This window comes from Heptranchias perlo, unplaced genomic scaffold (genome assembly GCF_035084215.1).
Source record: "Heptranchias perlo isolate sHepPer1 unplaced genomic scaffold, sHepPer1.hap1 HAP1_SCAFFOLD_292, whole genome shotgun sequence".
In the NCBI taxonomy this organism is placed as follows: Eukaryota; Metazoa; Chordata; class Chondrichthyes; order Hexanchiformes; family Hexanchidae; genus Heptranchias; species Heptranchias perlo.
Genome location: NW_027139304.1, coordinates 335,030 through 347,553, shown reverse-complemented (window position 1 = coordinate 347,553; position 12,524 = coordinate 335,030). Strand labels below are relative to the sequence as shown.

Below are 12,524 nucleotides of genomic sequence, written 5' to 3'. Positions count from 1 at the left end.
TCCTACTCCTGTTGGAGTGTGTGAGTGTGTGTGAGTGTGAGTGTGAGTGTGTGTGAGTGTGAGTGTGAGTGTGTGTGAGTGTGTGTGAGTGTGTGTGAGTGAGTGTGAGTGTGTCTCAGTGCTAGTGCCTGAGTAAGTGTGAGTGTGAGTGGATGTGTGAATGTGTCTGAATGTGTGAGTGAGTGTGAGTGAGTGTAAGTGTGTGTGTGAGTGTGTGAACATGTGAGTGAGTGTGGATCTCTGGTCAGGATGGAGTCAGCGGTGATGCCCCATGTGGTTAAATAGCTGGCCAGTACTCATAGTGCTGGCTCACATGTGGACAAGCTGCCCGAGATCATCTGAAGCTCATGAAACCCAGACCCAGCGAGAGTTACTGCCTTGGGGAGGAGAGAGACTGTCCAGGAAAGAAATAGCAAACACCAGAACCAACTCAAACCTGCAAAAGAGTCCCACCAAAAAAATCAAAATGGCGGCCACGTCCATCCGATTCCAGGTGCTGCCGATATACTGGAGCGCTTTCCTCCGAAACCCAAAGCCACCGTTATCATAAAGCAGCTGCAAATCAGACAAACATCCAGTCAGACCAGCCCCGAGAGAACCCAGGGAAGTAATGCTGCAGAGTTAGGATCATAGGAACAGGGATGGACCATTCAGCCCCTCGAATCTGCTCTGCCATTCAATTAGACCATGGATGATCGGTATCATAACTCCATCCAACCACCATTGCTCCAAATCCCTTGATACCCTCACCCACAAAAATCGATCAGTCTCAGTCTTCGAATTTTCAATTGACCCCCAGCATCCACAGTTTTTTGGGGGAGAGAGTTCCAGATTTCCACTCCCCTTTGTGTGAAGAAATGCTTCCTGACATCACCCCTGAACGGCCGAGCTCTAATTTTAAGGTTAATGCCCCCTTGTTCTGGACTCCCCCACCAGAGGAAATAGTCTCGATCTGCCTTGTCAAATCCTTTAATCATCTTAAACACTTCAATTAGATCACCCCTTAATCTTCTACACTCAAGGGAATACGAGCCGAGTCTGTGCAACCTGTCCTTATAGTTTAACCCTTCTGCCTTGATATCATTCTGGTGAATGCACTGCACCCCCTCCAAGGCCAATAAATCCTTCCTGAGGGGCGGTGCCCAGAACTGAACACAGTCTCCAGATGTGATCTAACCAGAGCTCTGCACACCTGGAACACAACTTCCACCCCTTTGTATTCCAGCCCTCGAGATAAAGGCCCACATTCCATTCGCCTTTTAAATTATTTTTTGCACCTGTCCACTAGCTTGCAGTGATTTCTGTACTTGGATCCCGAAATCTCTCAGTCCATCCACAGTTCCGAGCTTCTCACCATTTGGGAAATACTCTGATTTGTCTTTCTTTGGTCCAAAGTGATGACCTCACACTTTCCCATATTGAACTCCATCTGCCTCGCTGAATCGATCAATGGCCCTTTGCAAATTTCTGCTCCCATCGATACTATTTAAAGTCGCTCTGAACTTTGTGTCACATGTCATGCATCCACCAGCAAAACGTTCGACTTAAAAATTTCAAAACAGCAAAACTTTTGTGCGCATAAAAGTGAGAAATTACAATGCTGGGAATGGAATAACATCCGATGTGGTCAGTCCGTGTCAGGACTAGACACTCCCAGGGCAGGTACAGCACGGGTTAGATACAGAGTAAAGCTCCCTCTACACTGTCCCATCAAACACTCCCAGGACAGGTACAGCACGGGTTAGATACAGAGTAAAGCTCCCTCTACACTGTCCCATCAAACACTCCCAGGGCAGGTACAGCACGGGTTAGATACAGAGTAAAGCTCCCTCTACACTGTCCCATCAAACACTCCCAGGGCAGGTACAGCACGGGTTAGATACAGAGTAAAGCTCCCTCTACACTGTCCCATCAAACACTCCCAGGGCAGGTACAGCATGGATTAGATACAGAGTAAAGCTCCCTCTACACTGTCCCATCAAACACTCCCAGGACAGGTACAGCACGGGTTAGATACAGAGTAAAGCTCCCTCTACACTGTCCCATCAAACACTCCCAGGGCAGGTACAGCACGGGTTAGATACAGAGTAAAGCTCCCTCTACACTGTCCCATCAAACACTCCCAGGGCAGGTACAGCACGGGTTAGATACAGAGTAAAGCTCCCTCTCCACTGTCACATCAAAAACTCCCAGGGCAGGGACAGCACGGGTTAGATACAGAGTAAAGCTCCCTCTACACTGTCCCATCAAACACTCCCAGGGCAGGTACAGCATGGGTTAGATACAGAGTAAAGCTCCCTCTGCACTGTCCCATCAAACACTCCCAGGGCAGGTACAGCACGGGTTAGATACAGAGTAAAGCTCCCTCTACACTGTCCCATCAAACACTCCCAGGGCAGGTACAGGGTTAGATACAGAGTAAATCTCCCTCCACACTGTCCCATCAAACACTCGCGGGGCAGGTACAGAGTTAGATACAGAGTAAAGCTCCCTCTACACTGTCCCATCAAACACTCCCAGGGCAGGTACAGCACGGGTTAGATACAGAGTAAAGCTCCCTCTACACTGTCCCATCAAACACTCCCAGGGCAGGTACAGCATGGGTTAGATACAGAGTAAAGCTCCCTCTACACTGTCCCATCAAACACTCCCAGGGCAGGTACAGCACGGGTTAGATACAGAGTAAAGCTCCCTCTACACTGTCCCATCAAACACTCCCAGGGCAGGTACAGCACGGGTTAGATACAGAGTAAAGCTCCCTCTACACTGTCCCATCAAACACTCCCAGGGCAGGTACAGCACGGGTTAGATACAGAGTAAAGCTCCCTCTACACTGTCCCATCAAACACTCCCAGGGCAGGTACAGCACGGGTTAGATACAGAGTAAAGCTCCCTCTACACTGTCCCATCAAACACTCCCAGGGCAGGTACAGCACGGGTTAGATACAGAGTAAAGCTCCCTCTACACTGTCCCATCAAACACTCCCAGGGCAGGTACAGCACGGGTTAGATACAGAGTAAAGCTCCCTCTACACTGTCCCATCAAACACTCCCAGGGCAGGTACAGCACGGGTTAGATACAGAGCACTGAAACAGGTAAAAATCGAAGTCCAGGGAGCTAAGAAGAAACCTGAAATGATGTCAGAAAAGGGACAGAACTGATTGGTGAGTTTTTTTTTTCAGTCTTTTGTTCATTGTTGTGAAGTTCTGATAAGTCGAGGCAGGGCAGGGCGGCTCAGACCCGTCGAATGTCCATCTTGTGCCTCGTGGGAACTCCAGGATGCTTCCCGTGTCCTGGACAACCACATGTGCAGGAAATGTCGTCAGCTGGTGGAGCTCGAGCTCCGGGTTTCAGACCTTGAGCAGCAGCTGGTGTCACTGCAGTGAATCCACGAGGCTGAGAGCTACGGGGATAGCACGTTTCAGGAGGTGGTCACTCTGCAGATTAAGAGAGTGCAGGCAGAGAGGGAGTGGGTGACCACCAGACAGACAAGGAGGACCAGGCAGGTAGTTCAGGAGGCCCCTGAGGGCATCTCACTCTCCAATCAGTGTTCAGTTCTGGGTACTGGTGGGGGAAGAGGGTTCCTCTGGGGAGTGCAGCCAGAGCCAAGTCCAGAGCACCATGTGTGGCTCAGCTCTACAGGGGGGGGGAGGTTGGGGAGGAGTGAGGTCAGGAGAGTGATGGTGATGGGGGATTCTATAGTTTGGGGAACAGACAGGCGTTTCTGTGGCCGCAGACATGATTCCAGGATGGTATGTTGCCTCCCTGGTACCAAGGTCAAGGATGTCACTGAGTGGCTGCAGAATATTCTGGAGGGGGAGAGTGAACAGCCAGAGGTCGTGGTCCATATCGGTACCAACGACATAGGTAGAAAGAGGGATGAGTTCTTGCAGGCAGATTTTAAGGAGTTCGGAAAGAGAGTAAGAAGCAGGACCTCAAAGGTAGAAATCTCCGGATTACTCCCAGTGCCATGCACCAGTGAGTATAGAAATAAGAGGATAGAGAAGATGAATGTGTGGCTGGAGAGATGGTGCAGGAGGGAGGGCATGAGATTCCTGGGGCATTGGGACCAGTTCTGGGGGAGGTGGGACGTGTACAAGCCGGACGGGTTGCACCTCAACAGAGCTGGGACCAATGTCCTCACGGGGAGGTTCACTAGTGCTGTGGCGGGGGGGGGTGAAATTAATTTGGCAGGGGGATGGTCACCAGGATGTAGCGCTGGAAAGGAGAAACAAGGGACACAATAGATTGGGAGAGAAAGATAGCACTCGAGTAAGAAATAGTACAGTATTAGGTGGGATCAGACTAAGAGAGAGTACAAGAAAGTCTAAGACTGGTTTGCAGGGCATGTGTGTAAATGCACAAAGTGTGGTAAACACGGTTGGTGAGCTGCAGGTGCAAATAGTCACATGGGAATACGATGTCATGGTGATAACGGAGACCTGGCTCAAAAAAAGGGCAGGATTGGGGACTAAATATTCCTGGAGAGAAGGTGTTCAGGAAAGAGAGGGAAGAGAAGAAAGGAGGGGGGATGAGGGTGGGGGGTGGCAGTATTGATTAATGAGAATATTGCAGTACTGGAGAGAGAGGATGTCCTGGAGGGGTCAAGGACAGAATCTATTTGGTTAGAGTTAAGAAACAATAGAGGTGCCGTTACACTACTGGGTGTATTTTATAGGTCACCAACTAGTGGGAAGGAGATAGAAGAGCAAATTTACAGGGAAATTACAGAGGTGCAAAAGCCATAGAGCAGTGATAATGGGGGACTTCAACTATCCTAATATAGACTGGGATAGTAATAGTGTAAAGGGCACAGAGGGGGAGGAATTTCTGAAATGTGTTCAGGAGAACTTTCTTGATCAGTATGTTTCTGGCCCAACGAGGAAGGAGACATTGCTGGATCTGGTTCTGGGGAATGAGGTGGGTCAAGTGGAGCAAGTGTCAGTGGGGGAAAATTTAGGGAACAGTGATCATAGTATCATAAAGTTTAGATTAGTTATGGAAATGGACAAGGAGCAATCTAGAGTGGGTTGAGAACAGATCTGGCCCGGGTAAATTGGAATCAAAGATCGGCAGGCATAACTGTAATTGAAGAGGAGATGGTTTGAGTACAGTCTCGGCACATTCCCACGAGGGGGAAAGGTAGGGCAACTATCACTGTGCTAAATGGGATAGATTCAGAACAGATTGAGCAGCTCAAACTGGGCATCCATGAGGCGCTGTGGGCCATCAGCAGCAGCAGAATTGTATTCCAGCACAATCTGTAACCTCATGGCCCGGCATATTCCTCACTCCACCATTACCAACAAGCCAGGGGATCAACCCTGGTTCAATGAGGAGTGTAGAAGAGCATGCCAGGAGCAGCACCAGGCGTACCTAAAAATGAGGTGCCAACCTGATGAAGCTACAACTCAGGACTACATGTATGCTAAACAGTGGAAGCAACATGCTATAGACAGAGCGAAGCGATTCCACAACCAACGGATCAGATCAAAGCTCTGCAGTCCTGCCACATCCAGTCGTGAATGGTGGTGGACAATTAAACAACGAACAGGAGGAGGCTCCGTGAACATCCCCATCCTCAATGATGGCGGAGTCCAGCACGTGAGTGCAAAAGACAAGGCTGAATCATTTGCAACCATCTTCAGCCAGAAGTGCCGAGTGGATGATCCATCTCGGCCTCCTCCCGATATCCCCACTGTGACAGAAGCCAGTCTTCAGCCAATTCGATTCACTCCATGTGATATCAAGAAACGGCTGAGTGCACTGGATACAGCAAAAGCTATGGGCCCTGACAACATCCTGGCTGTAGTACTGAAGACTTGCCCTCCAGAACTAGCTGCGCCTCGAGCCAAGCTGTTCCAGTACAGCTACAACACTGGCATCTCCCGACAATGTGGAAAATTGCCCAGGTATGTCCTGTCCACAAAAAGCAGGACAAATCCAATCCGGCCAATTACCGCCCCATCAGTCTGCTCTCAATCATCAGCAAAGTGATGGAAGGTGTCGTCGACAGTGCTATCAAGCGGCAGTTACTCACCAATAACCTGCTCACCGATGCTCAGTTTGGGTTCCGCCAGGACCACTCGGCTCCAGACCTCATTACAGCCTTGGTCCAAACATGGACAAAAGAGCTGAATTCCAGAGGTGAGGTGAGAGTGACTACCCTTGACATCAAGGCAGCATTTGACCGAGTGTGGCACCAAGGAGCCCTAGTAAAATTGAAGTCAATGAGAATCAGGGGGAAAACTCTCCAGTGGCTAGAGTCATATCTAGCACAAGTGAAGATGGTAGTGGTTGTTGGAGGCCAATCATCTCAGCCCAAGGACATTGCTACAGGAGTTCCTCAGGGCAGTGTCCAAGGCCCAACCATCTTCAGCTGCTTCATCAATGACCTTCCCTTCATCTTAAGGTCAGAAATGAGGATGTTCGCTGATGATTGCACAGTGTTCAGTTCCATTTGCAACCCCTCAGATAATGAAGCAGTCCGAGCCCGCATGCAGCAGGACCTGGACAACATCCAGGCTTGGGCTGATAAGTGGCAAGTAACATTCGCGTCAGACAAGTGCCAGGCAATGATCACCTCCAACAAGAGAGAGTCTAACCACCTCCCCTTGACATTCAACGGCATTACCATCGCCGAATCCCCCACCATCAACATCCTGGGGGTCACCATTGACCAGAAACTTAACTGGACCAGCCATATAAATACTGTGGCTACAAGAGCAGGTCAGAGGCTGGGTACTCTGCAGCGAGTGACTCACCTCCTGACTCCCCAAAGCCTTTCCGCCATCTACAAGGCACAAGTCAGGAGTGTGATGGAATACTCTCCACTTGCCTGGATGAGTGCAGCTCCAACAACACTCAAGAAGCTTGACACCATCCAGGACAAAGCAGCCCGCTTGATTAGCACCCCATCCAATACCCTAAACATTCACTCCCTTCACCACCGGCGCACTGTGGCTGCAGTGTGTACCATCCACAGGATGCACTGCAGCAACTCGCCAAGGCTTCTTCGACAGCACCTCCCAAACCCACGACCTCTACCACCTAGAAGGACAAGAGCAGCAGGCGCATGGGAACACCACCACCTGCACGTTCCCCTCCAAGTCACACACCATCCCGACTTGGAAATATATCGTCATTCCTTCATCATCGCTGGGTCAAAATCCTGGAACTCCCTTCCTAACAGCACTGTGGGAGAACCTTCACCACACGGACTGCAGCGGTTCAAGAAGGCGGCTCACCACCACCTTCTCAAGGGCAATTAGGGATGGGCAATAAATGCCGGCCTCGCCAGTGACGCCCACATCCCATGAACGAATAAAAAAAAACTAAAGCCAGAGCTCGCTGGATGACGAAAGAGATAGAGAGAAAAGTGTCAGGTTGATAACACAAGTGAGAACCAGGCTGAATATAGAAAGTTCAGAGGGGAAGTGAAAAAGGAAATAAGAGGGGCAAAGAGAGAGTATGAGAATAGACTGACGGCCAACATAAAAGGGAATCTAAAAGGCATGTAAACAATTAAGGTTAATAAGAAGAGCGGTGGGACTGATTAGGGACCATAAAGGAGATCTACTCATGGAGGCAGAGGGCATGGCCGAAGTACGAAATTAGCACTTTGCATCTGTCTTTACCAAGGAAGAAGATGCTGCCAGAGTTTCAGTAATAGAGAATGTGGTTGTGATACTGGATGGGCTAAAAAATTGATAAAGAGGTACTAGAAAGGCCGGCTGTACTTAAAGTAGATAAATCACCTGGTCCGGATGGGATGCATCCGAGGTTGCTGAGGGAAGTAAGGGTGGAAATTGCGGAGATACTGGCCATAATCTTCCAAACATCTGTAGATACAGGGGTGGTGCCAGAGGACTGGAGAATTGCAAATGTTACACCCTTGTTCAAAAAAGGTAGGAAGAATGAGGAGAGGCAATATAAACTAGAGGGCACAACTCTAAAGGGGGTACAGGAACAGACAGATTTGGGGGTATATGTACACAGGTCGTTGAAGGTGGCAGCACAGGTTGAGAAAGCGGTTAAAAAAGCATACGGGATCCTGGGCTTTATAAATAGAGGCATAGAGTACAAAAGTATGGAAGTCATGATGAACCTTTACAAAACACTGTTTGACCACAACTGGAGTATTGTGTCCAGTTCTGGGCACCGCACTTTAGGAAAGATGTGAAGGCCTTAGAGAGGGTGCAGAAAAGATTTACTAGAATGATTCCAGGGATGAGGAACTTTAGTTATGTGGATAGACTGGAGAAGCTGGGGTTGTTCTCCTTGGAACAGAGAAGGTTGAGAGGAGATTTGATAGAGGTATTCAAAATCATGAAGGGTCTAGACAGAGTAGATAGAGAGAAACTGTTCCCATTGGCGGAAGGGTCAAGAAAGAGAGGGCATAGATTTAAGTGATTGGCAAAAGAACCAAAGGTGACATGAGGAAAAACTTTTTTACACAGTGAGATTAGGATCTGGAATGCACTGCCCGAGGGGGTGGTGGAGGCAGATTCAATCATGGCCTTCAAAAGGGAACTGGATAAGTACTTTAAGGGAAAAAATGTGCAAGGCCATGGGGAAAGGACGGTGTGAGACTTGCTGGATTGCTCTTGCAGAGATCCAGCATGGTCTCGATGGGCTGAATGGCCTCCTTCTGTGCTTTAACCTTTCTATGATTCTATGGTCAGTTCTCTCTACACTGTCCCATCAAACACTCCCAGGGCAGGTACAGCACGGGTTAGATACAGAGTAAAGCTCCCTCTCCACTGTCCCATCAAACACTCCCAGGGCAGGTACAGCACGGGTTAGATACAGAGTAAAGCTCCCTCTGCACTGTCCCATCAAACACTCCCAGGGCAGGTACAGCACGGGTTAGATACAGAGTAAAGCTCCCTCTACACTGTCCCATCAAACACTCACAGGGCGGGTACAGCACGGGTTAGATACAGAGTAAAGCTCCCTCTACACCGTCCCATCAAACACTCCCAGGGCAGGTCCAGCATGGGTTAGATACAGAGTAAAGCTCCCTCTACACTGTCCCATCAAACACTCCCAGGGCAGGTACAGCACGGGTTAGATACAGAGTAAAGCTCCCTCTACACTGTCCCATCAAACACTCCCAGGGCAGGGACAGCACGGGTTAGATACAGAGTAAAGCTACCTCTACACTGTCCTATGAATGCATTTCCGTCCCAAACTCAAAAATCTACCCGCTATCGTACCAGGGGGACTATTTTAATTTCCGACCTTTTGCCTCCCTGATGGGACTGATGGGACTGAGTGTCATTTTGTGGTGTGTGTCGATGCCCTCTTGGGATTGGATTGATGCTGTGTTGAACAGCTTGGATTTTGGATGGTTCCCAGCAGTGAGAAGAGGAGATCTTCATCCCTTTGCCTGGTGCTGGGTTTGATAGCTGCAGACTTGGTGAAAGGACAGTGCTAACAGCCTCCGCACCATCCTTCGCTGTTGTACTCAGTTGTCCCCTTGCCCACGTAAAAGAGAAGCATCGGCCTCACCTGTCGTATTTCTTCACACACCAGAGTAGAAAGCCAAACGTAGAGCAGATACTCTCTGGCAGATGGCGGGCTCTGGAAATCGATCAGCAGAACGTAGGAGAAGAGCCAGAGGAAGCCAAAATAGGCCAGAACGTTCCAGTAAAAGACCACCACTGGAGCAGTGTAGAATGCTCTCAGCTGCTGCCAACAGGACAGAGGCTGCATATCCTGCTCATCACCATCAGCTATCAGGGCCGTCCTTCAAACAGAGCAAACAGAAAGCATAGTACATTAGCAAACTGGCACACAACAACACACACCAGGGGGCTGATCTGTTTTTTCAAATTTTTATTGGCATCATTAAGGTAGTGGACGTAAGAGCTGGGAATGAAACTTTTTGCATCACTGGCACTGAGTGTCAGAATCAATCACTCCCAGGGCAGGGCAGGTACAGCACGGGTTAGATACAGAGTAAAGCTCCCTCTACACTGTCCCATCAAACACTCCCAGGGCAGGTACAGCACGGGTTAGATACAGAGTAAAGCTCCCTCTACACTGTCCCATCAAACACACCCAGGGCAGGTACAGCACAGGTTAGATACAGAGTAAAGCTCCCTCTGCAGTGTCCCATCAAACACTCCCAGGGCAGGTACAGCACGGGTTAGATACAGAGTAAAGCTCCCTCTACACTGTCCCATCAAACACTCCCAGGGCAGGTACAGCACGGGTTAGATACAGAGTAAAGTTCCCTCTACACTGTCCCATCAAACACTCCCAGGGCAGGTACAGCACGGGTTGGATACAGAGTAAAGCTCCCTCTACACTGTCCCATCAAACACTCCCAGGGCAGGGACAGCACGGGTTAGATACAGAGTAAAGCTCCCTCTACACTGTCCCATCAAACACTCCCAGGGCAGGTACATCACGGGTTAGATACAGAGTAAAGCTCCCTCTACACTGTCCCATCAAACACACCCAGGGCAGGTACAGCACAGGTTAGATACAGAGTAAAGCTCCCTCTACACTGTCCCATCAAACACACCCAGGGCAGGTACAGCACGGGTTGGATACAGAGTAAAGCTCCCTCTACACTGTCCCATCAAACAGTCCCAGGGCAGGCACAGCACGGGTTAGATACAGAGTAAAGTTCCCTCTACACTGTCCCATCAAACACTCCCAGGGCAGGTACAGCATGGGTTAGATACAGAGTAAAGCTCCCTCTACACTGTCCCATCAAACACACCCAGGGCAGGTACAGAACGGGTTAGATACAGAGTAAAGTTCCCTCTACACTGTCCCATCAAACACTCCCAGGGCAGGTACAGCACGGGTTGGATACAGAGTAAAGCTCCCTCTACACTGTCCCATCAAACACTCCCAGGGCAGGCACAGCACGGGTTAGATACAGAGTAAAGTTCCCTCTACACTGTCCCATCAAACACTCCCAGGGCAGGTACAGCACGGGTTAGATACAGAGTAAAGCTCCCTCTACACTGTCCCATCAAACACTCCCAGGACAGGTACAGCACGGGTTAGATACAGAGTAAAGCTCCCTCTACACTGTTCCATCAAACACTCCCAGGGCAGGTACAGCACGGGTTGGATACAGAGTAAAGCTCCCTCTACACTGTCCCATCAAACACTCCCAGGGCAGGTACAGCAAGGGTTGGATACAGAGTAAAGCTCCCTCTACACTGTTCCATCAAACACTCCCAGGGCAGGTACAGCATGGGTTAGATACAGAGTAAAGCTCCCTCCACACTGTCCCATCAAACACTCCCAGGGCAGGTACAACACGGGTTAGATACAGAGTAAAGCTCCCTCTACACTGTCCCATCAAACACTCCCAGGGCAGGTACAACACGGGTTAGATACAGAGTAAAGCTCCCTCTACACTGTCCCATCCAACACTCCCAGGGCAGGTACAACACGGGTTAGATACAGAGTAAAGCTCCCTCTACACTGTCCCATCAAACACTCCCAGGGCAGGTACAACACGGGTTAGATACAGAGTAAAGCTCCCTCTACACTGTCCTATCAAACAATTGAACATTCTGCAGGGGTGAAGGTGAACAGCCAGAACTTGTGGTCCATGTGGTAATCGACAACATCGGAAGGAAAAGGGTTGAGGTCCTGCAGTCAGAGTTTTAGGAACTAGGGAGGAGGCTAAAGAGTCAACGTTAATAATCTCTGGATTACTCCCAGTGCCATGTACTAATGAGTGTAGGAATAGTCGGATAAGGCAGGTTAATGCGTGGCTGGAGAAATGGTGCAGGAGGGAGGGCTTCAGATTCCTGGGGCATTGGGACCAGTTCTGGGGCAGGAGGGACCTGAATAGGCCGGACGAGAGTTTAACTAGTGCTGTGGGGGAGTGTTTAAACTTATTTGGCAGGGGGCTGGGCACCAGGATGAAACATTAGAGAGGAGAAACAAGGTGCACAGAGGGACAAGTAGCACAAGAGTAAAGAATAGTTCAGAAAGAGGAGGGATCAGACAGGGGGCAAATGCGAGGCTGTCTAAGACGAGATTGCCATGCATGTGTGTAAATACACGTAGTGTGGTAAATAAGGTTGGTGAGCTGCAGGCACAAATCACCACATGGGACTGTGATATAATGGCAAAAACAGAGACCTGGCTCAAAGAAGGGGAGGATTGGGTACTTAATATTCTGGGCTACAAGGTATTCAGGAAAGATAGGGAAGGAAAGAAAGGGAGATGGCAGTATTGATCAAAGAAACTATTGTAGCACTGGAAAGGGATGATGTAGTTGAGGGGTCAAAGACAGAATCTATTTGTTAGAATTAAGGAACAATAGAGGAGTTATTACACTACTGGGTGTAGACCAAATAATGGGAAGGAGATTGAGGAGAAATTTGCAGGTAAATTACAGAAAGATGTAAGACCTATCGAGTAGTGATAACGGGGGATTGCAATTATCCCAATAATAATCCCAGACTGGGACAGTGTAAAGGGCAAAGAGGGGGAGGAATTCCTGGAATGTGTACAAGAGAACTTTCTTGAGCAGTGTGTT

The 12,524-nt window shown here is 49.3% G+C and overlaps 1 protein-coding gene across 1 annotated transcript in view; it reads right to left on the bottom strand.

Moving 5' to 3' along the window:
- Positions 1–436: 436 nt before the first annotated feature.
- The window catches only part of trpm2 (transient receptor potential cation channel, subfamily M, member 2), a gene marked incomplete at its 3' end in the record, with an annotated part of 195,380 nt that continues 183,292 nt past the window's right edge, over positions 437–12,524 (bottom strand). Inside the window, exons 16-17 of the mRNA XM_067978459.1 lie at positions 9,515–9,752; positions 437–555 (exon numbers count right to left, since the gene is read on the bottom strand). Coding sequence (XP_067834560.1) covers positions 437–555; positions 9,515–9,752 — 357 coding nt within the window. The remainder of the gene's footprint in view (positions 556–9,514; positions 9,753–12,524) is intronic.